General features: G+C 48.3%; 1 protein-coding gene across 1 annotated transcript in view; it reads right to left on the bottom strand.

Annotated features, from left to right (window-relative positions):
• The window catches only part of SHANK3 (SH3 and multiple ankyrin repeat domains 3), a 370,723-nt gene that overhangs the window by 143,462 nt on the left and 202,704 nt on the right, over positions 1-24,557 (bottom strand). The window contains exon 15 of the mRNA XM_037388277.1: positions 2,495-2,608. Coding sequence (XP_037244174.1) covers positions 2,495-2,608 — 114 coding nt within the window. The remainder of the gene's footprint in view (positions 1-2,494; positions 2,609-24,557) is intronic.

The following is a 24,557-nucleotide window of genomic DNA, read 5'->3' as shown; positions in this document are numbered from 1 at the left end:
ACCTGGGAGGGAACTGCTGACCCAGGGGCACCCTTGGAGAAGAACTTGGCTCATTTATGTAGATCAATATGCAGCTCATGGCCTTTTCCATCAAAGCATGAAAATACACACAGGTTAAAGGAACATCCTAATACCGTCTCTAAAATGTCAACCCTGAAAGTTGCACTCTCTGAATCTCAATGAAGATCACAATGACTTTCCAAGATGCTCTCATCCTTGTCACAGTCATCTTCAATATACTCCAACAAGAGTCCAGTCAGGTATCTGCCACTCAACCCTGGCACTTTCCTCAATCAATAAACACAGCTGGAGATGTCTGCAAGGCTAATGTGGCTTTGTTCCCCAGCAAAGTATAGACAGGCCAAAACCTTTGCACCAGTGCACAGCCCAGTCAGCTGTTAGGCTGTACCCAAAGTTGGAAGATAGACACTTTCCATTTCTTTGATCCTGATGAGAAGTGTCATAGCAATATCGTGTCCATACAGCTCAACTTTCCTCTGTACTCAAACATCATGGCCTTATCCAAACTACCTTCTGCACAAAACCTGTACCTGAAAACTGTACCCAAGCTTTGTCTGGAAAAGTAAAAGTCGGCAAAAGCCAAAACCATGCTGGGGGACAGGCCAACAACAGTATGGACAGCTAGAGGAAAATGCTTGTGCCTCTGCTCCAGCTTTTTTGTCTGAACACCACTGTTTTTCACATTTTGCTACACAACTTCAATTTAACCCAAACACCTAACATTCTCCAAGAAAGCACCCACCAAACACGAACTCCTAGATACAGGAAGAGTTTATAAACCATGTCAATTAGTCTAGTCTCTTTTTTTACTTAGCATCACAAAAGGGCAGGGCAAACAGCCCCTGCACACTGAAAAGGCTCCAGAGTACAGCTCCAAAGCAGCATGAGAGGGAGGAAGGTGGGACCTTCTCACTGGAAGTCCCAACTCATCAGCCCTAATCATTCTTGAAAAAGGAGGAATATCCCATTCAAGTCTTCACTATCAACAGGCATCTCCCATGGGTCCAGAGTACAGCGGAGTTCACACCACCTTGCTCAGGCAGGAGCCTTCCCTGGCCAGGGTGTGCAAAGGCCAGCGCAGAAAGATGAAGAACACACAAAGATAATTTGAAGGAAGAATACAAATGAGTATTGGGAACACAGCCTGGAACTTCAGGCTGGAGAGCTAACAGCTGAACTAAATCAGAGGTGGAGGGAGAAAAAAGCTTTGCTGATCAGACCCTGCAGCATCCAGGTTTGTAATACAACCAGTGGAGTTCCACTCCCACTACACCCTCCACGGCCACACCACCAGGTCCCAAAGGCACCAAGTACTTTATCCACTGGGACTGATGTGCAAGTGACCTGCCACATACTCATCACAGCACACACAGAGTTAGTGGCTCACTTACGGAATGCAAGCATCCTGTTAAGGAGATGCACGAGGGTGCAAACACATACATTTAAAACTCTCAGGAAGGACTGGGATTAGGGCAAAGAAAAGAGTTTTGTAAGTGGGTTCAGGCTTCCAGAATTTAATTAAAACTAGTCGTTGGGCAAACAGAGAACTGTACTTTATTGATTTTCTTTTCTCTTCTACCACTTAGTTTCCAACTTCGTAATCAAGGTCTAACTCTCACTTACCAGAATCCAGCTGTCTGAATTTTAAAGCTCATTTAATATGCAAAGTGAGCTTCACCAAATCTGTCAAGTCGGGGCTGCTCCTCTCCTCTCCCAAGTAATACATTTAAAAAAACCCCATAATCCAGATGTTCTCTTCAGTTGCTTTACACTGGGACAAGCTCAGGCTTGCCAAAAGTGTTTCCCACCCAGTCCTCAGGCTGGGAGAGGACTGCTGCCTCGGCAGCTGTCAGTGACAAGGGTTAAGTTGTGGTGATACACTCCGCAACAGCAGGAGACCCACTTAGTCATGGTGACCTGCTGTTTGGCACATGCAATCCACAGCTCCTCCTGACACTGCTGTCCTCCAGGAACAGCAAACTTGTGTTAGGTGGTGGCTGGCACTGGAGATGGCGGGTGAGGAGTGCCAGGGCTGAGTTACAGCCATTTTTAATGTTTTCTATCAGGCTAGAACAAACACATGCGAATTACTGTTTTCTTTTGAAGCCTCCTAAAATGTAATGTGGGGTTGGAAGTTCAGATCAACAGTCACACTCTCTAGCTCCATCACTCACTGCTACCTGCAGAAGACCCTGCCACTGCAGCAGTCTCCACAGAAGGGACTGATGAGCGTTCTCCTCACGACAGTACCACACACCGTGGACCAGCATGTCTACCACTGGATGCTAAAATGCACTCGGTAACATTTGCAATCATAACCTAAGAACCTTGAGATACAATTTTTCAGATGCATCCATTGCACGTTGCAAAGAATGGGCAAACTTGGAGACTGCTAGAAATCAAATACTTCTGAATTTCCAGGTCTGTCTGGTCTATCTGCTGAGAGACGCTCAGATCGAAAAAAACAGCTTACCTTGCCGTGGATCATACTGTCGCATCTGCACCTCCTCGACACATTCTGCCGGGAACCAGCCAGTCCTTCCTTTCACAGTTCCTTCCCAAAAGCCACCTTCGCCAATACTCAGCACTGTGGAAAGAAACAAACAGGTATGTGAGAATCAGCAGGGCTCCCAGAAGAAGGGGAGGCCAGAATGGCCATCATACAGTGTTAACACAGTGGAAACATGAAAGGGCAAAGCACAGATAATCTGTCTGTGGTCAGGTGTGGTCTGGAGGAAGAAAGCACCTCAAGAAGCCTTCAAAGAGCTTCCTTCACCCATGTCCAGAAGAGAGAGAGTGTGGAAACGGCCTTCAGGCAGCCATGTGCTGCAAAAATGAAACAGCAAATTGGTAGCATCTGTCTTTGTAAGCAGGATTGTTAATGGGGGACCCAGACATGCTACCTACAGTGACTTCTGACATTCTCAGAGCAACAGAGAAATCACAGCCTCATAAGGAAAATGAGATGCAGAGAGGGAAATAAACTGGCCAAGGTGACGGCACAAGTCACTGAGAACCGGGGTGCCCTGACTGGCCCACGTTCAAAAAACCAAGAGCTGTTTCACTCTAAATGACACAGCAAACAGGAAGGTACTTCACTGTCACAGCAAAATTCTCCCAACCCATTAAGCCTTGTTTTTACTTGCTCAGAGCTTACAGAAACAAAAAGGAAGTCTTGAAATGTGCTCTGAAGATTAAATGAATTCAGAGTCAAGGAGATTTTAACAGAGAATCACATCAGGAGCTGTCTCATTAAACCAGGGAACTATCAGCTTGAACCCCTTACCAACTGCTGGCTGAAAAGGATGGCTTTCAGGTAGTGGGATACAAACTACTGAAGAGCTACAGAAAAAACCAGCACTTCTTACTACACCTGAAGAATGAACTGGGGTCCAAAGCAGACCAGCCAGCACAGTTCAAGATTACACAACAGTCTGAGGTTTCTGCTATGAAAACCATCACCAGCAAATGCATGTTTGATGTCAGCTCTCATCACCTAGTTCCCTGCAACTGGATCGCCCGCACCTTATACCAGCAGGCTCTGCAAGAAAAATCTGGACTGTTTCAGGGCATTTAAAAATGCAGCAGGTGTGACCACTACATTTCCTATGACAACAGAGAAAATATTCGTCGTTCCCACAGCACCAAGAGAACAAATGTGCGCATAATACAAGAGAGAAGAAAGGGAGGAAAGAATCATTACCGGTCTTTCTGGATATTCTCCATTTATAGATTATATCCAGAGTGCCCAAATATTACCCCTGTTTTATCCAGAAAATGGCTGATGTTCACTTCACTTGAATTCAAGCACTTACAAGGCCAATTAACTGCACCATCCTGATCCAAGAAAGCAGAGAAGCACGTTTTCAGGTTACTGTCGCTCACAACACTTTCCTAACACTTGATAACACAGTGGTCTGTGGAACAGATTGTGAAGTAACGTGTTAGATATAGTCTATAAAATGCTATAGATCAAGACAAACTGCTGCACATCACCAGAAGGCAATAAGCTTTTGATACATCCTTTGGAAAACATTATGGTGTAGCATTCATAACAGCAATTCATTTGACATCCAGACAAAAAAAAAAACCATCCCAACAACCAGAAGGAGTCAGCATCCTATTCTGTCACCATTATCTGGATAACGAGCTCTTGAAAGCAAGCCCATCACATCAAGAGGTCCCCTTGATTAGCACAGAGACACAGGGTTTCTCGGGACTTGCTTTGAAACTTCAGGAGTTGTTATAAAAGCCCTCAGTACAGAGAGGGGACAGTAAACTGGATTCGTACAGCTCCTCAACAAATCCCTAGTGAAGAAAAAGGCTGATGTTTGGGGTATTTTACACTTGCATCATCTTATCTTATGCTTTCTTCCTATGGCTGTTTCTCCAACTTTGTCATCATAACTTAACCTTATGGCTTTTATAGCAGAAACTTCATTTTAAGCTTGCCTATGGTCTGAAACGTAGTGAAGTGAATTTGACAGTTAAAGAGAGATCTGCTTCTCCCAGAGGCAGAGACCGCAGGTTTGCAGACAAGTCTCATGACCTGGCCCTGCACAAAGGCAGTGACCTTGGAGGCTGCTGGATGCTCTCTTCGGCCATCATGCAGGTCCCCGTAAAAAGGTGAGGAACCTCCTGTGGCTGGTTACTGAAAAGGCCCTTTGGCAATGGGATGACAGTGATGAGGCAACCAGCAAGTGTGGGAAAACCTAACTGTCTCATTCTCCTAAGGCTGCAATGCAACCAGCCAGAAGGAACGGAGCTGATCAGCGGTTATTCAGCTCTAGGTGAAAGAAACCACCAAGAAAATGAAAGCACTGGTATGACACAATCCCCAACAATGAGATCTTTGATCCTCCGTAGGAACAGCTCTCGAAATAAACTCTTTAATAACAATAAAATCTGTACCACAAGGCCCTGCAAGCATCCTATGGCTGTGCACGGTGTCAGAGCCACACAAACGTCAGTTACTGCTTGTCTTCACCACAGCACAAGGATTCTGCACAATCCCCAGCATCCTATCACTCATCACTTCTTTACCTACAGCTTGGAACAGTCTGGGCACTCTGCAGAACGCACAAAAATGCCCGATTTGAAAGGGTGAGCCCCCACTCCCCAATAGCCATCCTCTCAGGTTACCTCCCCACGAAGACAATCTCACCTACAGCTGGAACACGGCAAGGCACCTGGCCAGAAAGGGCTGTGGAGGCCAGCATGCTTGACTCCTCTCTCCTGGACATGTCTGCTTCACCGTAGCACAAGGAGGCAGGAGCACTGTGTTTGAACGACTAGACTGCTGTCTGTCATCTGTGTCTCATCCTGCTGTCCTCCGCCACCCCCAATGTCCCACCCTGCACCTCCTTCAGCATTCAGGCTTCACGTCTGTTAGCTGCACTGCTTTCTGCCCCAGCTGGTCACCTCTACACAAATCACTATGGGATTAGCTCTCTTCATTAGAGCAGCGGTGCCTTCCAAGTCAAAGACTTCTAATGAAAATGTTTTCTTTTTTGCTGTCTCAATGCAAAATATCAGCAGCCCTGACCACGCAGGAGTCCTTGTGCTCTTGGTACAGCCATCAAGGCCAACATGTCTGGGGAACTTGCTCCTGCTAGGTGTTCAGCACCCATCCTGAGCTATATGCAGGGCTAGAAGGGAAAGCTGCCCTTCTCAGGTAAGGTAGACAAATGCCAGTGGTGGGAATAGAACATAAGGGTTAAATCCCAGTTGGCAGATCCATAGGGCTTTCAGCTCAGGAACAAGGAGTGTGTGACTACGCACAGAGCAGCACACCTTGCCCTCAACATGGATCACAGTCCTACTGCCAGGCTGGGATTTCTGTTGCTGGTGACCGAGTGGACAATTTTTATATATTTTTTTTAATTAATCAACAAATAAACACCTGAATTACTATGGTATTTCATATCCCGACTGGCAAAAGGCACAGACACATCTACTATCTGCCATGTGCTGCTGCCTTTCCGATTCAGCTCCCCCCTGACACTTCAGAGACAGCACTACCAGGTTTATCCCCACACCCATCACCATAGTGCCCGCATGTCATTCATAGCTAAATCCAAACACTAGAGTCAGCAATAAATTAACACTGCTCCATGCCAGCCAGAGCAAGCTCCCCAAAGAACAACTCCATGATTACCTGTATTTAGGCATTAGTCCTATAGGAAGCAAGGGAAAAGCAAGCAAGCCAGCCTGACTTTCAAGCCAAACAGGAGACTCGTTTCAGTGTCTTCTCTAGATCTTTTCTTAAGATGCAAATGCTCCTGCTCTCCAAAGGTTATGACTATGTCACAATTTGGAACAGACCCAAATCCTGTACCTTATTTCCCACTGCTCTCATCTATGCTTTAAAAGGTCTGATAAAACTTCCCAGTGGAACATTTCCATTTTCTAGTACTTCAAATTTCCACTTCCAAACCAGCCCCTCATGGAGGAGAGCTCATCCAGCTCTCCAGAGCCTTCTGTTCTGGCATTGTAATGCTGGGCTCTTCAGGCACACAGCGCTCCTTTTTAAGATTTGCTACTGCTTGAGGACTGGAAGGACTGAAGTCTCACCCTGTCTGGCATTGAGCTGAACACAGATTTTAAGGTAACTGCAAACTCAGTCTTATTCTAATGAAAGGAAAAATTTGGAGTTGTCCCTATTTTGCCAGTTTGTCTCTGAGAACATTACATGAGACAACATTAAAACCTCGCTAAAGTCAAACAATATCCGCTGCTCTCCCCTCATCCAGCAAGCTAGCCACTTCGCTGCAGAAGGCTGTCAGCTTGGTTAAGCAGAATTTCCCCTTCACAAATCCAGGCTGGCTACTCCCAGTTACCATCTTGTCCTTCATGTGTTTGGAAATGGTTTCCAGGGTTAGTTGCTCCATCACCTTCCCAGGGATCAAGGTGAGACTGACCAGTCTGGAGTTTCCCACACACTCTGCCTTGCTTTTCTTGAAAGCAGGAGTGACATTTGCTGTCTTCCAGTCATCAGGAGCCTCTCCTGACTACCATGACCTTTCAAAGATGATGGAGATGTGGCCTGGCAATGCCACCAGCCAGCTCCCTCAGCACTCACAGCTGCACCTCATCAGGCCTGTGGACTCTTATATGTCCAGTTTGTTTGAATGTTCCCTAACCTAATTCTCCTCCACTGAGGGTATGCCTACCTTGCCATGGACTATCCCCCAGGTCTCAGGGACCTGGAATTGCTGAAGCCCGGTCTTACCAGTGAAAGCTGAGGTGAAGAAGGTAAGTACCTCAGCTTCAGAGGTACTCATTCAAACTTTTCTTGACGTATACACATGCAACTTCTTCAGAAATGAGGTACAGAGAGCATGAACTTTGGGCTGGCAGGGAGAGGAGCAGATGGGTGCCAAGGAACTCTGAAGTTACAACAATGCATGCCTGGCACACCAGAAGGACAGTACTCAAGCAGCAGCTTGGATTCAGCTGGACTTCAGCAGGGCCTGACTTGACCCATGGATGCCATCTCCCAGCAGCCTCTCCCAGCAAGTCACTCCAAAAGCCTGTTTCATTTTCTTCTGCAAAGTCAGGCCTTTATCCTTTGGTTCCAGGCTCAGAATCCCCTGGGAGCCCACCTCACCTGTGACAGCCCTCCTCTCCCATGGGGGCCTTTAAAGCGAGTGGGCAATACCACAGCAGTCAAGAAAAAGCCGGCACTGACAGGAGAAGAGAAATAAATGGTCTACTGAGACCTACAAATCATTGATGCAAGCTGGGCGACTCATACACACAGCCATCAGCTCTGAAGGTCACTGGTAATTTCAATAGCTATAAACATGGTAATGAGGCATATACTGAGTCATGTTGGGATGCGCACATGAAATGCTTAAATATGCTTTGAAGAAATTAACAAACAAGACATACTGGGGAAAAAATTCTTTAATGAAGGAAGTCCTAGCTAATGAAGTCTGGATCCCAGACCCTGGCTGGTCAAGTCCCACTGCAGCTTCCCCAGGATCATGCTATAGTGCTGTTTGCTCCATGGCCTGAACAAAGAAGCCCAAGTGACTGCCACGTTCTCGACTTGGGTTTGCCTGCAAGGATCCTTCAGCCTGCAGCTGCAGGACCCTGGAGGACAAGCCCACAGCAGCTGCTGAAATCATCTTGGTTTTATCTCAACCACTCCTGAAGGATCTCTTGCCAACTCCTCCACTCTCATACCAAATGTGTCTGCATTCCTACCTTCCCCTTTGAGGCACAAATCCATCTTCCATCACTGTTCTACCACGGACCTGACCCTACTTTTGCCCATGCCATTTGCAGCTTTTACTCATTTCCAAACACATCTTCCAGACCATTTTATGCTGCCTCCTACAGACTCCACTGTACCTGCAAACTTCTCCCTTGGAGAATCCACTGTAGCATCCTTCAGATCTTGTGGAAAATTCCCTCCCGAAATGATGCTTATGGACCCCAGCCAGCTGCAAATGACCAGGCAGCTGTCCTGACCAAAGACTATGCTTTTTTCCCCCTGTGTTCATTCCATTTATTTCAATCCTATTTAACCCTTTAAAGCCTACATATAGAACCAGCTCAGAAGCATCAGCTCTTTAAGACCACCTCTTTGCACCCCATATCTGCATTGCCAGCTATTCTACTGTTGACTCTACAACCTGCAGTTCCAGGACCTGGTCCTGCCTTTTCTCTGTTGCACAGCACAAAGCAGGTCTCCAGCCTGACAGGACTCTTGATGCTACCAAGATATGCCTCTCACATCGATTAGCGACACCACAGGTGGCTGGGACGACAAAACTCTTTAGTTTGTTCCCATCACCTTTGTTCCTTTTGAAGCTCTCATTTTCTTTTACTTCACAAGTTCCAAGACAAAAAACAAAACAAACACACACACAAAAAACCCCAAAACCCACCAACCCATAGCGGCTATGGGTCTTCCCTTTCCTGAGTCCCTTACACACTGATATGAGATTGCTCCTTTCCAGAGTAATCCCAGAAGCTGCCTTCTCACAAAGTCTCTCAGATACAGATTTGCCCCACTTTGAGTTGTTAATTGTTTCCTCCCTATTAGAAATGTCACTCCTAGCACCCAAGCTGCTCATTTATTCATGAGGCTGGGCTCAGGCCAACCCTCGTCTCATTCACTGCTCAAGCAGAATCTTCCTCCTCAGTTTTGTCTCACAAGACAATTTCCCTCTCCTGCTCTGTTAGTGCAGGGATCACCCCGGCATCTGCTGAGGACATGGCAGCCACTGGCCCATTTCCCATAGCGTCTGCTCATGAGGTATGGTGCCCATCTTGCTCTGAGGAACACAGGATCTCTCTTCAGCATCAGAGGGTTTTGCATAGAAGGGATTCACTGCCATATTCCTCCTTCTAGCTTCTCCAGGGCAAGTCCCAAGGATGGCACCATGCCTGGAGTGCAGCACAGCCTGCAGAGCACTCTGCAGCTCTTGCTTGAGAAGCTGCAGGACCAAGTCACCTGCATCTGCACGGACTTGGCTTGACCCTGGCCTGCCTACAGACCCCTTTTGACCTTTGCACTCAGTGGTATCTTTTAAGAAATGTTTTGGTTGTTATTCTTGCCTAAAGCCCATTATTACAACAAGAGATGAGAGCTTGAAGACTAGGGTCCACTTGTGCCTCAGGGAATACGCCCTACAAAGGTTACTCTCAGGGGCCAGCTGTGGGGTCACCCATGAGCCGTGTGTGAAGGTCTCCTCCTGGCAGGCAGTGTTGGAGACCCAAGCCCACCCTGAGGGTCTCTCTACACTTACAACAGTGGTGCTGCAGTAGTTTTCTTCAACACATCCATCAATGTGTTACCCCTGCTCCCAGATGAGGACTCAAGGTAGGCGTGTAACAGAATTGCCAACCAACTCCATGTACCAGCCAGCTCTTGCGCCAAGAGGTCCCAATCTCCACTGTTTCCTTTTGTCACCCTGGAGCTAATGACACAGATACAGAACTTCGTAACATACTGCACCCATCATCTCTTCCAGGCCATGAAAATCGAACAGAGAAGCGATTTCACAGCCAAGCACATGTAACTGCTGTCTTCACTTACGGTGCTGTGGAGCCCCTGACAAGGGGAGAAGCTGAAAGGACCCCAGCTATACCAGCACAGGTACTGCAGTACGCAAACATGACTGCCAGTTCAGATTCTGCTGTGCTGGGGACAAGCTAACGCATGAAGATAGAGAACAACTTGGAGGGCAACAAGGAAAACTCTGCAGGCCCTGCTTCCCAGTGTGTAACACCCTTCATTTCATTTTTCACAGGCTTCCTCTTATCAATCCTTACTCACAGCTCTGCTCATCTTCCCTGCGGACTCCCACGCTGAACTCTGCTGAGGTCCCTCCAGCTGAACTCCCTGCCAAGGTTTCCCTCTTCCTCTAACGATGCCACCAAACCTCAACTCCCCAGGAGCGCCGAGAGGGGCCTTGCTCTTTCCAGCACTCCTCTGCTAAGTGGCAGAGGCAACGTTTGAGGGCAGTCCTCATCCCCCTTTGACCTTCCCTGACATTCCAACACCACCCTGCATACCACAGCTCTCTCTAGGCCACTCTGGCACCCTTCAGACCTGCCCTCTCCTTCACTGCCCCAGGGACTGTGACACACAGGACCCCAGTGTGTTTGTTCCCTTGGATTCTGGCCCCCTGCAGCTCCCTGTCAGCCTTGGTCTGACACTGCACCTGGATCTCACCCACCGCCACATCTGTGGGTTTTCAGCATCCTTGGGAGCTGTCATGGCCAAATTCCTAGATAACAGGTTAATTTAGTTTCTGCCCCAAGGTGCAGAAAAACATCAGAATTCACATCTTATGTCTTGAGCTACAAACAAGGGAAAAATCCATTCTGCTTGTTTTATCTATTAAATGACTATCAGGAAGCCACCTGGGGGACAGACACAGAATCTGAATCCAGAGACTTCCAAACCTTGTGAGATAAGGCACACCTCAGAAACCCAGAGGCATCACACCACGCCTCTGCAACAGGCAGCACAAAGATGTGCACTGACGCCCAGAGAGGGGTATCAGACCCAGGTTTCAGAGACCTTCCCTGACCACTCCAACAAAAAGGCTGTTCTGAAGCCACCCTGACCACGAAAGATGCCCTTAACAATGAGGGAGAAAGGCAAATGCAGCGTTTGTGTTCCTCTCAAACCTGATACATGACTGCAAGTGACATATCTGCAGTGCTCGGTAATCCATAAAGATGTTCATTTGGGGCTCCCATGCTAATAGCACTACTGCTGTCCATATGGCACAGGGATTCAGGGCTTCCTATATCCCTGGGCATTCTGGATTACTTGCAGCTCCTGATTAGCTACCCTGCCAAGCACAGCTAACTAACTTCACTGCATTGCTAAAATTTTGTTCCAGTCTATAGCCAACCCTACCCCAGCAGAGCTGGTCCCTTGAAGATGTGTTACAAGCAAAGATGAATTCCAGAAGGCTACAAAATGGAGGGGGAGAGGAAGAACAGGTACCCTGACCTCACTCCAAGACTAGATGCACATCCCATCATTGAAACACCACCACTATATACTTGTAATTCAAGATCAAGAGGAAACAGGTGCTTCTGTCATAGACTGGTCTCTAGGCTGTTTTATTCCAAAATAATTTCCTAGCAAATAAACAAACATTGCCTCAACTTGTGCAACAACTCCATGTCCCAGACAATCTCTGACATAACCTGGGTATTATACAAAGCACCCAAATCTGCTTGAGAGGCTAACATGGAGATGACGTGGCCTCTCAATCACACTCTTCAGCTTCACATTTTTCGCTTCTGAGCCACTGCCATCCTAGGGACCCAGAAAAAGGTAAGGTGCCAGAACCATGCCAACAGCACAGTTTTGCTCAATGTCAGCTGTAAATTACTGTTGCTGAGCTTTGAAAAGTCATCAGTAACTGACCCATTTTTTGGTCAAGTCCTTCATCTGAGCAGCAGTACTGTGCTGTGACCTTCACTTATTCCAGAGCTTGTCAGGCTCCACGTTTCTTACTATTAAGTGTTTTCCCACACTAGGAAAAGTTTCTCCTCCTTTCTGTTTAATTTGCCTGTGTCTATACCGAGACACAGTCAAATCTGGAAGTAAGCCAAGCAACATAAAGTTTCACATGGCTTTACATCCTTTGCTTTGAGCCCTGTTAATTCCCACCTCAACTTCAACACCCTAGTATGCTGCCCGAGGGTATGCACATAGTCTACTGAGCCTGAGCACATCCCACGTACACAGGCTACGTATTCTCAAATGCACAATTACTCACACTCTTGATACCCAAATCCCAGGAGTGTTTGTGAATCAACATTAGCAGCATCCTCTCTCTAGAAGAATCCCACCAGTTGTGCCTCAGGAACCTTAGACTTGGGAAGGCACAGTCTCTAGCACCAGCACAACGAGGCTAGGGCCTCCCTAAGTCCCAGAACTGGGGACTCTGTTATCTGACAAAGTTCACAGATCCCCGATGGGTCAAGCTGTAAAACCCAAGGCATTTCTAGAGTCAGTGAGCTCCCAGCATATGCCGCAATAGCCCAACTTTTCACTCTGCACAGCTGCTTTATTTGTTATGAAATTAAAACACAGTTATAAAGGCTGATTTTAAATGCCCCATCAAATTAATAAACTGACTGTGTACAATCCATCTGGCAGATGTTTCAGGGTCCTTTCATCACAATGACAGATTTCACTTGAGTTTATTAATAAAAAAAATAAGGGAGAGACAAGTTGGCAGTTAAAGAAACTAGGGAAAACAGGAAAGATTCATATGGGGCCCCCAGATGAACAGAAAAAAAAAGTGTGCCCACCAGCCTGATAACCTTCCACTGAAATGCCCTGGGGAGGCTCTTCATCCTGGTTACACTTCAACAAACCTTCATTAGACAACACGTGCTCCTTTACTGACAACAGATGAGAACCCAGAGTCTGCATACCAACATGGAAACCGAGTCCTCCTGTCACTCGGTCACGGATAAAAGTCACATCCACTACCCCACTGAATACACCTCAAAACACTACAGAACTATGTGTGGACAATGAGCCATTCCCACATCGCCCATGAACAAAAGCACACACCCCTGCAATTTTGATTTATCAAGGAAAAGCATTTTGCTCTCCCAGTGGGAAGCTCTACATATATCCTGAGGGTGGACCTTCTCCCAGCCCTTCATACATGCACAATTCTCCCTAACAAAGGCACTCAACACTTCTTTCTGCTGTAGACTCTAGCAAGTCTGCTGCAGAAGCGTTACCTGCCTTAGAGGCTGCACACCACTGGGGCATGAACTTCTACCCAGGTCTTGCCTTGACCCAACAAGCTTTCCATGGCCAGACTCTTCCCCAGCACCTGCCCTCGGGGAGTCCTGCACTTGGTGTTCAGAGCAGTTAACTACACCAACAACTCAGCAGCTCAAATGCAGGAGCACCTGCACCTGGTTAGCCATGCCACTGCTAGGTTACACCAGGATGTAAGTGCACATGAAGCTTCCTACAACCTCCAGTCATTCCCATCCAAACAGGGTTCAGGGGACTCCCTCTCTACCATAGCCATTTGGCATCCTTCAACCACACCTATCTCCCCTACCTAGGTTACTTCATGGGGATAAAAAAAGTCTCAAAGCAAAATAAGTGGACTTACCTCACTCAAAGGTTACACGTTTTCTTTGTAATATCAAAAGAAATTGCTCCAGACAGGAATCCAACACAGAAAGCGCTAGCTCAGAAGGGGAGTCTTGTTCCTGCCATGAAAATGCCAGCTCTTCACGCAGATAGAAAGTCAGTGGGCTCTCCTAGTCCCTTATTCACCTCGGCTGAGTTTGCCGGTGCTCTCTATGGCCAGAGACAGTTTAATCTTGGTGGCTAGTGGAGATCTCGACCAAAGCCCCATCAGTGAAAATGATTAGTTAAAGGAGAGCTTCAGAGTCTACCATGCAAGTTTACTCTTGCAGCAGAGTAACATTTCCTCCTCAAATGAAGATGACAAATAAACAGACTGAAGAATTCCCATCTCTTCCAACAACTGAATCGCAGTAGGGGCTAAGATTGCAAGTAAGACTACAAATATTCAGACCATACAGAAGAAACCTAAAATCCCCCTCTGAATTGACTCACTAAGAATTTTAAGAGTTGAAAACTACCATTGCACCAGAGCAAGTTTTAAGATGCTTTTAGTCCTGGGCACAGAAAATCTCAGTGTAGTATATCAAATGCCTGACAATGTACAGCCTTTGCCTTGGCTTGCTCAAACTGCAGCCGCCAGTCATGCCATGAAATTGTTGGTATGATTTATAGTTATCAGTGGATGAAAAAAGTGAACACTGCAGCTACATGTGCTGGCCTGAGTCCAAGCTGCAGGCTGCCGTGTCGAACGGAACAAGCAGAGAAGACTACCTGATCAAGTGCACGACTCCTCAAGAAAAGATGATCTTGAAGAATCTTCAGAATAGCAAAGCCAGCGGAACTGCTGTTAAAGCCAAGCAACTTTGGCAGCAATTCAGCATGCAAGATCATAGACTTCCAAGTCAGGCAGAAAATGCAGATCATCTCTAGAGGAAGGAACAAAAAAGATCCCCAAACTAAAGCTAACTCCAAAGACATGGCACTTTGATCTGCTTCCTGTACAGGAAGAGGCCATGATGACGGAGGTGACTCTTTTGGCATCCTACTATTTTGCATTCATGGCACTTCACATCTAAATGATTTTTAAAAGAGAGAAGGATGAAAAGGAAGGAAAAATCTTCACTGCTGTATTAAAAATGAAACAAGAGGTGTGGGGTGCATTTCCTCAATGTTCCTGAAGAAATCCTGGCGAGGATTAAATTTTACAGTGGTCCAAAGAATCAGCTGAGTAAGGTTACAGCAGCCACCTGCCCTGGTGGTACACACAGCTGGGCTTGAAGCTCAAGACAGTGAAGTTGTGCTGGGTTCTTTCTGCAAGAGTTTCTTCTGCAAGCTTGGACCAGCTCTGTCCACAGAAAGAGAAGTGCCGCCTTTGCTGGGGACTACGCTGTGTGCCCGAGGAGCAATCACCACTCATGCTGTTCCCAGAGCTCAGGACTGCCAGTGCATGCAAGCAACCTCCAGCGCCCAGTTCAGAAGAACACAAACCAAACAAGCCTCAATGGGTCTGGCAGAGGTTTGCACATGCTGCATCCTCACAGCCTTTCGCATTGGACAGTCCAGGCACAGGTTTGTGTTGGCAGCTCTGCACCTCCCTGTCTAAGAGGCCATGAAAGGGACATGCTCCAAGCACAGCAGCTCTGCAGACTTGCAGCCTCCCCTACATGGTGGGCAAAGCACAGCAGCACTGGCAACAACTGGGCCACAGAGTCCAGTCCCTCCTAGCTGCTCCTTCCCACAGGTACCACGTGTGTGTGAACACTTCCAGCCAGAGACCCGGTGCTTCCCACCTAGGACCACCAGAATATCTGCTACAAACACGTAACCTGCGTTTTGACGTATGTAACCTATTTTAGAGGCGCATAGGACAACAAAAAGGGAAGAAACAAGAAGTACTTCTCTCAGCGTCTGTTCCTACCATTGCCTCATCAGTGCACACTTAAATAGCTCGTAACCTCTTTTTAAAGCTGCCCTCAAACACCATATTAAGTATTTATGCTTTACTGAACTTGCAACCTTCAGCTTTTCACACAGACTACCCTGACCCAAGGATGGCACCATTAATAGTCTGGGGTGAGGGGCACTTTCTAAATTGCCTCTTCTGTACCTTGTTAAGTTTGGGGCTCCAGCTACCACAGAGGAAAAGAGGCACAGCTGGGTCCAAATGAGATCTAAGGTGGCACAGAGCTCAAATATAGCAGTGGAGAGGCAGAGGAAATGAGATCATTACGGATGAGCGGGAACATGACCTGAAGAATGGGCACAAAGAGCAAACTGGCACAGCAGGGAGAAAGCTCAGACCACCCTTGCCTGCACCATCTGTCACCAACTACATCGCAACTTTCTTGGCACCTTCAGATGCAGGTAGGTAAAAGCAATTAAGCTCAAGGCCTGGGGACCTGAAAAGTCTCCAGGAGCAGATGGAATCCACCTGAGTGCCATTGGAAGGGAAGGGCAAGAGCCTGTACAGCACGTAAAACCAAAACACTCTGCCCTTGGCTCTGCACAGCCCTGCAGCACAGCACACGGTCCAACAGAAGACAAGCCACAGGCTCTGCAGGGGTTTGTCACGCTCCCTCTCCTGGGTCATTTCTGCTCTGAGTTTCATGTTAGGTTCATCAGTACTTTAAGGACACACCACAAAGGCTGGCTGATGCACGTTTCATGCCCACCACTCCTCAGGGGTGAGATCTGCATGAGTATGGAGTCAGCTGGTGAGGAGAACCCAGTTTGGTCCTTCACCAGCCGCATGTGCACACTAGCAGAGGTAGCCCAGCACGAAGTGGCGATGCTCAGAGCAGGGGGCAGTGAAGCTAGGAAGGAGGTCTGACAAGCTCTCAGCAAGCTGGCCCTAACCTGGCACATCTCCATCCTGGCTGGGGACAGTGCTACTGTGCTCAAAGCGCAAGGTCAGTCATGGCCTTAGCCCAGAGCTTCACGCCCCCTGTGCTGGACCAGACCATAGCACATACTGCAGATAAGGACTGTGACCTTGAACATGGCTTACCTGTCTGCAGGAGTCAGAGACCAGCAGAGACCTGAGGCTGCAGCCGGTGCAGAAGTGCATCACGTTTTATAGCTTCCTTCATGCCACAGCTCTGCAGTCATCCCAGTAGTAGGCAGCAGCAGCACATCTGCCTTTCCCCCACTTACTGCTGGTTTAGGCTGAAATTCCTTAAGGCAGAAGGTATTTCTGCAGTGAGTTTCTGTACAGCGTTCAGAATGAGGGGGCTGGGGGTCTGTGAGTGCAACAGCAACAGAGATGCTGCATATAATCAACTTGTGAGCGCAGCCTCCACAGTACCGCTGCACTGTTTTCTGCTCTGAGCTATTCCAGCCCTGCAGCCTCCAGCTGCTAAGCTGATTTTTATAATCATCTTGCTTTTAATACAATCATTATACAGTCATTATGCCTTTAATTAAGCATTTATTGTAAAAAATAGTGCCAATCAAAGTCAGCAGGTTGGAATAGGAAAGGAAGGGAATTAACGTATTCCCAAAATGTTAATGAGGACTTTTCAGCCTAGGCAGAGCTTCAGGATCTAGTACCCAGTAAGCAGATTCAAAACGTGATATGCAAAGCTTAAGCAGGGTGGCCCTGGCCCAGATGGCCGGAGCTGAAAGGCAACTGCTGCAGTTCTCTTCTGCTGTCCATACTTCACCCTCTTCTCTCCCACCACCGGCTGATCTTTTCCCCTTTCCCTTCCCTATCTCCTGGGGACATTAAACCCACCTATGCAGCTCACAGTGGCAATATTTCCAGTGTGAGTGGATTCCCCAGGGATGCAGGCCCCGTGCCCTTTCCACGGCCACCACAGCCCAACCCGAGCATGCATCTACTGCTTGGGACTGCAGGCAGCCCAGCGCTGCAGAGCCCCGGCCCCAGCAGCTCCCCCAGCATCAGCAGCCGGCCTGACAGGCAGTCTGCAGGGAGACTTCTCAGGATGCTGGGCCCGTCAAACCTTCCCTAAAGCCAAGGACGCCCTGGAAAACTCAGATGAATCACGGCACAAGTTACTGTGTCTGACACCGCAGTGCACGTACCCCCAGCACTCCTCCTCCAGCAGTTCCCTCTGTCTCAGGGGCTGAGATGTCTGCACCTCCGAGGTACTCCAGCTTCCCAGGGGGCAGCAGGACTGGCAGCCAAAGACCCTTCCCAAGGGCACATTCCAACACATGTGGGCCACTGGAAGGGCTCAGGCTGCTCTGCTGTGCTAGACAAACCGGCATGGTTCACCCTCAAGATCTGTCATTCACACTCACCAAGATAAAGGGGAGGTTCCCCTACTTCAAGCTCCTGCTCCAGCCATGGAGCAGGGAAACCTGGGGCAACATGTGTGACCGTGCCTGTTCTCCCCACGCCTTGCAAAAGCACACACGGGAACAAGAGCAGTATGAAGGCAGATTACATCCCATCTTCAGTGATGATGGAAGGCATAGCAGGTGTTCTCTCAGGCATCCCCTCCACACACAGGTTCATGCTGTGAACATTCACAGAGCCCTCCAGCCCTGCAGCCAGTCAGGGGTACCAATGCTGCAGGCTGGCACACAGGCAGATGCGCAGGAGAGCCCCTTGCACCTCTGATTCCCCCTCAGGCTCAGAGCTTCACTATGGGAGGCTGGTACTGGATGGTGACACTCCATACTGCTGAGGAAAAGCAAGAGTTTTCACAAAAATCTGTCATGAAGATCCAGTTGGACCCATGACCCCTCTGCAACGCAGGTGGCCACTTCCAGGATGCCAGCTGCTGCCGACAGCTGGGAACACGGGGAGGATGCTGTCTGCTCTGCTCCTGCAGTGGGACAGGCCAAGGCTCAGCTGCTTGGGAAGGTCTGAAAGTGCCTGCAGTCATCAGCCCCCTGGGAGGTGGGGAGAGCACCTGGCTGGAAGTGCTCAGGGGGAGAAGAGCCAGACCACTGACATCGCTCTGAATGCTTACAGTGTGCAACACCGAGCACAGGGCGAGAGCACAACAGGTCAATTCGAATACAGGCAAATGGGCCCTGGCTGTGTACAAGCAGGAATAATTAATATTGCACATACAATACCAGGCTCTGACTTGTTGCCTCTCAGGAATGAGGTTTTGATTTAGAACTTTGTGTGAGAACAGCTCAGTGACTGACAGCAACAAAAACCTAACTACGTGTCAGGGATAAGCAGAAGAGGAAGAGTATCCTAAATACCATGTGCAGTTCAGCTCCCTCAGCTCAGAGGTCACAGCACAACTGGGAAAGATATGGAAAAGGGTGACAAGGTCAGTGAAAGGAATAGCTCTGGACAAGGAATGGGCAGCCTCTAACCTGGAGGAGAAGTTAGGGCTAAGACTTTGTACACTTCTGTCAAGAGCAGCACTGCATGAACAGGGATCCCCTGCCCATTGCTTCTTTCATCAAAAACTTAGTTGTCATCAAAAAAACCCAGCAAACAGAAGGTCAAAAAAGCCTCCAGAGAAATGGCTTTTCACACGAATGTCAGTTAAGCTGCTGTAGCTGCAAAGAATTTGTACGTGTTAAAAGAGCAAAGATCCCTACAAAAACATAAGCAAGTACTGTTAGGGACTAGGAACATAGACGAAGTGCTCTGGGACTCATACGCTTCCAAATTTCACTCTCTTCCCCGGGCACCTGTTGCTGGCCACTGCTGAGGACAGGCTGATGGGGCTGCTCCTATTCCCATCCCCAGATGGCAGAATCATGCCAAGAAATAACAGGCTTCTAAACATGTTCTGCAGCTTCTGGTCCCTTGTGAATGCATGGGCCTCATGACCATACAGTGCTGCAGCTACAGACATCACACATGAGTTCAAGCAGGTGCTGCCCCGGTGCCGGAGGTTTTACCCATGAGCACCAGTGAATGGAAGGAGAATGCAGGCAGCTGCCTTCCTGCTGCTGGACACCTGCACAGGCCAAACCCACCATCGGCTGACTGTCCCTCCAAAAGCCACAAACAGCAACTTTCCAGAGGAGACTTTTTAGGAAGTATTCCAAGCTTCCAGCAAAGCAGGAGAATATGGCGCTGCCAGAGGAGTCTGCTCATGACACGGCCCCTTCTGCTCTGCATGCCCAGGAGTAACTGTAAGAACCCTGGATATGCAGTCCTTGCAGTCCTCCACCTGTGCTTCTCCAAGGCTGCCCAATACACATGCTCACAAGAGAACAGAGCCTCCAACCAAAAGGGCAAACTTTGGATAAAATCAGAGTGAACCAGTCCAATGAAGCACCACCAGCAACAGCAACCTTCATTGCTATCTCCCCTCCAGCTAGTGTCAACTCACTCCTTCCCTCCCTCCACAGAGCACAGACTCATCCAGCCTTCCCAGCTTGCTCACACCCATCCATCCCTCTCTCTCCTGGGTCTCCAGATAAACTCCTTCACCCCCTGAAGAGATCCCACCAGGACTGACCCAAGACTTCGAGAGAGACACTTCTCCCTGTTAGTGGGTGCAACTGGTACCTTACCACAAGCCTGGTGTGGTGTCCTGGCTCTAGAGCTTCTTGTTTGTATGTGTTCAGGCCCCTTTCATTTCAAGGTGGCATATCAGACCTGATGGGAAATCCTTATGGAGTTCTCCTGGTGCTGCATACTTCAATTGGATTCATCACAGCTCCTCATCTGTACCCTGCATGGCTGACCTCATCGAGATGGAGAAAGGGAGGGAGAAGGCCAGCCTCCACTCCCGTTGGCACTCTCAAAGTGCCCCAAAGAAAGCTGGTTTGAACTGAAAACTGGTCCCATCAATGCTCTTCATATACCAGAAATATGCACAGTTCAGCCTGCAACACTTCCACTCCGTCTCCTCCTCCCCTGTGCTCAGCATCTGCCTTACAGCATGGCAAGACTTTTGTGAAAGCGTGGGTGGGCACCTCAGATACATTTAAATCCAGCTGCAGGTTACAGGCACAGCTAGGCTACCCTGTGCCAGACAGCAGAGGTGTGAGCAGTGAGCACACCAGGGCAACTCGGGCACAGCAGGGTTGTTCAACACGTGCAAAGAACAGTGGGGGTGGAGGATTCACATATGTGCACAGAGGTATAGACAGCAGGCATATCTAGCAATTTCTGCACCCAAGACATCAATATATGTGCAAAGCACAAAATAGGTTGATTTCAAGGAGCCCTAATTAGGACACAAGGCTGGTAATTAGACAGCAATAGATCCACTCCTATAATCAGCTGTTGTGCTGGACACAGAAGGTGAGGTATGGTGGTACCTGCAAGCTGGTGGGCTCAGACATCACCCACACTAAAAAGCAGCATCTGGGGATTGCCTGAGTCTCAGAGGCATAATGAGAGCAATGCTGGGAATGACACAGCAGTGCAGAGACAGCTGCTTGTAATGCTTCTCCTCCTTGCTTTTCTTTCTTTCCGTTACAGAGGAATGACTAGACATTCAAGGTAAATAAAAAGGGAAGAGAAAAAAACCCAAGGGTGAAGTGCTGTGTATCTTTCATAATATACAATACACACACACTCATTCCCTCTTCCTCTAATCTGCCAGCAACAGATGATAACGCAACAGCAGTGATATCTGACAGTCTTTGGACCTGGACAGGCCTATCAAAAAAATTATGTCTGAGGACGAGCTGAAGGCTACAGAAGCGTCTACCTCAGAAGTATACAGTAGAAACTAGTCAATAATCCCCAGTCAGAAACAGCAGTAAAACCAGCAAGCAGAAAATCCTAAGAATAACCCATTTCCACCTCCTGCTGACGATTAGGTACCAATATGGCAACCTTCAATTCCTAAATCTCAGAAATTCCTACTGCTGCGAACACACCCAACCCAAACCACAGGGCAGTCCCAACCCCATGCTGTCAACTCTAATGTATGCTGGTCCAAGCTCTCACTGGCTGACCCATCACATCGGTCACAAAAAGGCCAGCTCAGCCCCTCTATATCTCAGCTAACCTGTTACCTAACTGAAACACCCACTGCAGCAAGCATTAGGTGATGAGTTTCAGCTAGAAGCTGCGGTGCCAGTGTGGTGCATGGAGAGAGAGAAAGGGCAGCTGAGTCTGTGCATGATGGTACGCTCTGCTTCCTCTTCTCTCCCCTCAGCGTGGGGGGTGCAGTCAGAGCCAGGCGATTCAGCTCAGTGCCTGAAGTAACAGGAGGTGCAGCTGGCTCCCAACCACAGACCACCACAACCACGGACAGTCTGCACAGTGCCTGTGCACACCCCAACTGCCTGTGGTTGCACCACCGACACTGGGAAGAGGCAGGAGGAGCAGATGAAGCATCCCAGGCATGAGTGTCCACAGGCTAAACCTCTCTGCCAGGCCAGGGCCATTGGAAGCTGAGATCACTGCTTGCAGTCAACAGCACCACAATAAGCCGCACAGGATGCAGGCAAGCGGGGAGAAACACAGCATCGTGCAGCTGCCTGAGCAGGACTTCATCTAACCTACCCTCCTGCCTATGAGAGAAGAAAGAGGCAGATGCCTGGGGAAAGGAGCAAAGTTTCCTTCTAACAGACTGGAACAGAATCACTTGCCTCGGGGAGGGGGATGTGTGTGTACCGGGTGTCTTCCTAAATCTGTCACAAGAGCTGGTTTGTACCTGAAGCAGAAGTTTTTATATGCTCATGTCTTTTGTCCCATGCAGGCAGTTGCAGGAATATCCTCACCGACAGATGCGCCCAGGAGCTGGCTCAAGGTCGCAGGGCAGCAACACGTGACAGCTCTGCCAGGGACCAGGCACATGTCCCATCCACAGCATCTGGTAACAGGAACAGTCACCCTCCCTGTTGCCGCTGACCGCTCGTTCAGAGAGAAACCAGGCCAGGGAAGGTGGGACAATAATGGCTGTGGGAGCCTCTCTGTTTTGAAACCATATTGCCTGCACAACCAGAAATCAAGCCTCAGCAGCCGATGCTGTCCACAATGAGATGAACAGATGACAACACCGAGTCCATGGGCTTCACTAAATATAGTTTCTGACAGCTTCTGAACAGGGACTAGCACCACAACTCCAGCGATCCCATCCTGGTTGCCTTTGCTCTCCCTGCTACACAGTCTCTCACCCACCCACAAGTGGGGCAGAAACAGGTAAAGGATTTCAACATCTACACTAAGCTCAATCCAAAGAAGACAACCCACTGGAAATTAACCACCAGTCAGCATCTGAGCTGAGGCTGGACAGGAATTTGTGCTGACCACAGCTTCCACTGCTCAGAGAGGGCTGAAGAGAAGCTCCCAGGGACAGCTCTCAGTTCGTGGGGCACAACAGGGTCACTGTCCTTAACTTCACCACTGGGCTCACAAAAAGTTTCAGCTGCAAAATCCAAATGCTTGTCTCTTTCTCCATCTCCTTCCACTACCCACTGATGGTTTCAGGACACATGTAGGCCTGGGTCTTCAAGCTGCAGGTCCCAGTAAGGACTTTACAAACAGCTACTGCCTGGAAGAGACCCACATTTCATCCAGTCAGTTCCTCTCACCCCCAGGAAGCTCCCACAGCCACTCTGCTCAGGCAGGTCACATAGCAAGCCAAACATGACATGCTCAAGGATACGGGGCTTTGCATTCATGTTTTTGAGCATGAAGGAAACTGCCATATTAATCCTGCCTTGCCAATCACCAGAATCTCTGTGTCCTCTCCATTGCTCTGTCTGTATCTGAACAAGCGTTTTAGAAAGAAATACTAAATCTTTCTTTAACCTCAAGGGATGGTGAATCCACCACATTTTGTCTTCGGTGTCCCAACAATTCACTGACTCTAGGGCCAGAGTAGGTGCCTAAAGCAGAAAAATCTACTTTAGCCCTTGATTAAGTGGTTAAATAGCACCAAGATTAAAAAAAAACCAAACAACACCCCAAAAAAAGAAAAAAACAAAACCCAAACACCAAAACCCAGAACACAACACTCAGCTCTTTTAGTCTGAAGTTTTCATTTCAGCTTCTACCATCCTGTTTCCTTCTGTGCTACATCAGAATCCCTTCTATTAGCTGTCTCCTTCCATAAAGCTGTTGCATAAGCTTTCCAGAGTCAGATGCTTTTCCTAAGATCTCCTCTACACTTCCTCTAATTTGCCAACATCTCCCCCAAAGTACAGACTTCATACAGATCAGCAGGCACAGAATTACAAAGGGGTTGCCCAGATGAGAAGGACAAGAAGTTACTGAAATTTGTCACCACATAGAAGTTTTAAACAGCCACCACAGTCATCTCTGGACAACCACGAAATTCTAGTCCACTTGCACCTTGCAGATCTCCTGGTCCTCAGACATCACCTGCCAAGGGAAGGGCATGCAGCAGGCTCCAAGTTTGGGAAGGACCAGAATTTGTTGCACCCGCACAGAGGCAGTGCTTGTGAAATGCTCCTGTGTTGCCTGGAGGAGACTGAAGGACACAAACATAAGGAACTGTTCAGAAGGCATACCCAAGAAGAGTTGCAGGCAATTGTGTTCCTGCTGCCAGATCCCTCACATATCAAGATTTCGGAGGGATTGCATCTCTCTAGTACAATTGACACCTGCAGGCAATCAGGAGATGAAATAACTGGATGACAGAAATGGAAATAAGAACTATGTGCCACGAACAGTCCTATCGACCTTCCACCGTGTCCATGCACAGGGCTAGCAGCAAGAGGACCCATTATTTGGCAAAACACTCACAGAGAGCAGCTAGAAATTAACTATGAGAACAACATGACTGCAGACACGGTGTTGTACGTTGTTGGGTTTTTTTTAATATATAATTACACAGATAAAATTTAGGAGGCTCCTGGATTCCTCACAATCTCCAGCACTGCAGAGAAGTATGTATGAAAAACACCAGCGTGACGTCTGGTCACTTGCAGGCTCTGTATCATCCTGAAGGACAACAGCCTGGTCTTGTTTTCACACACACTGTGCTACTAGATAAAAGAAACAACAAACCCCTGAATCCTGGGGTACTTGGGTCGCTCAGAGCACACATGCCTG

The sequence above is a fragment of the Falco rusticolus genome, chromosome 5 (genome assembly GCF_015220075.1).
Source record: "Falco rusticolus isolate bFalRus1 chromosome 5, bFalRus1.pri, whole genome shotgun sequence".
Lineage (NCBI taxonomy): Eukaryota > Metazoa > Chordata > Aves > Falconiformes > Falconidae > Falco > Falco rusticolus.
Note: the sequence above shows the minus strand (reverse complement) of the source record. Positions and strands in the feature narration are given on the sequence as shown.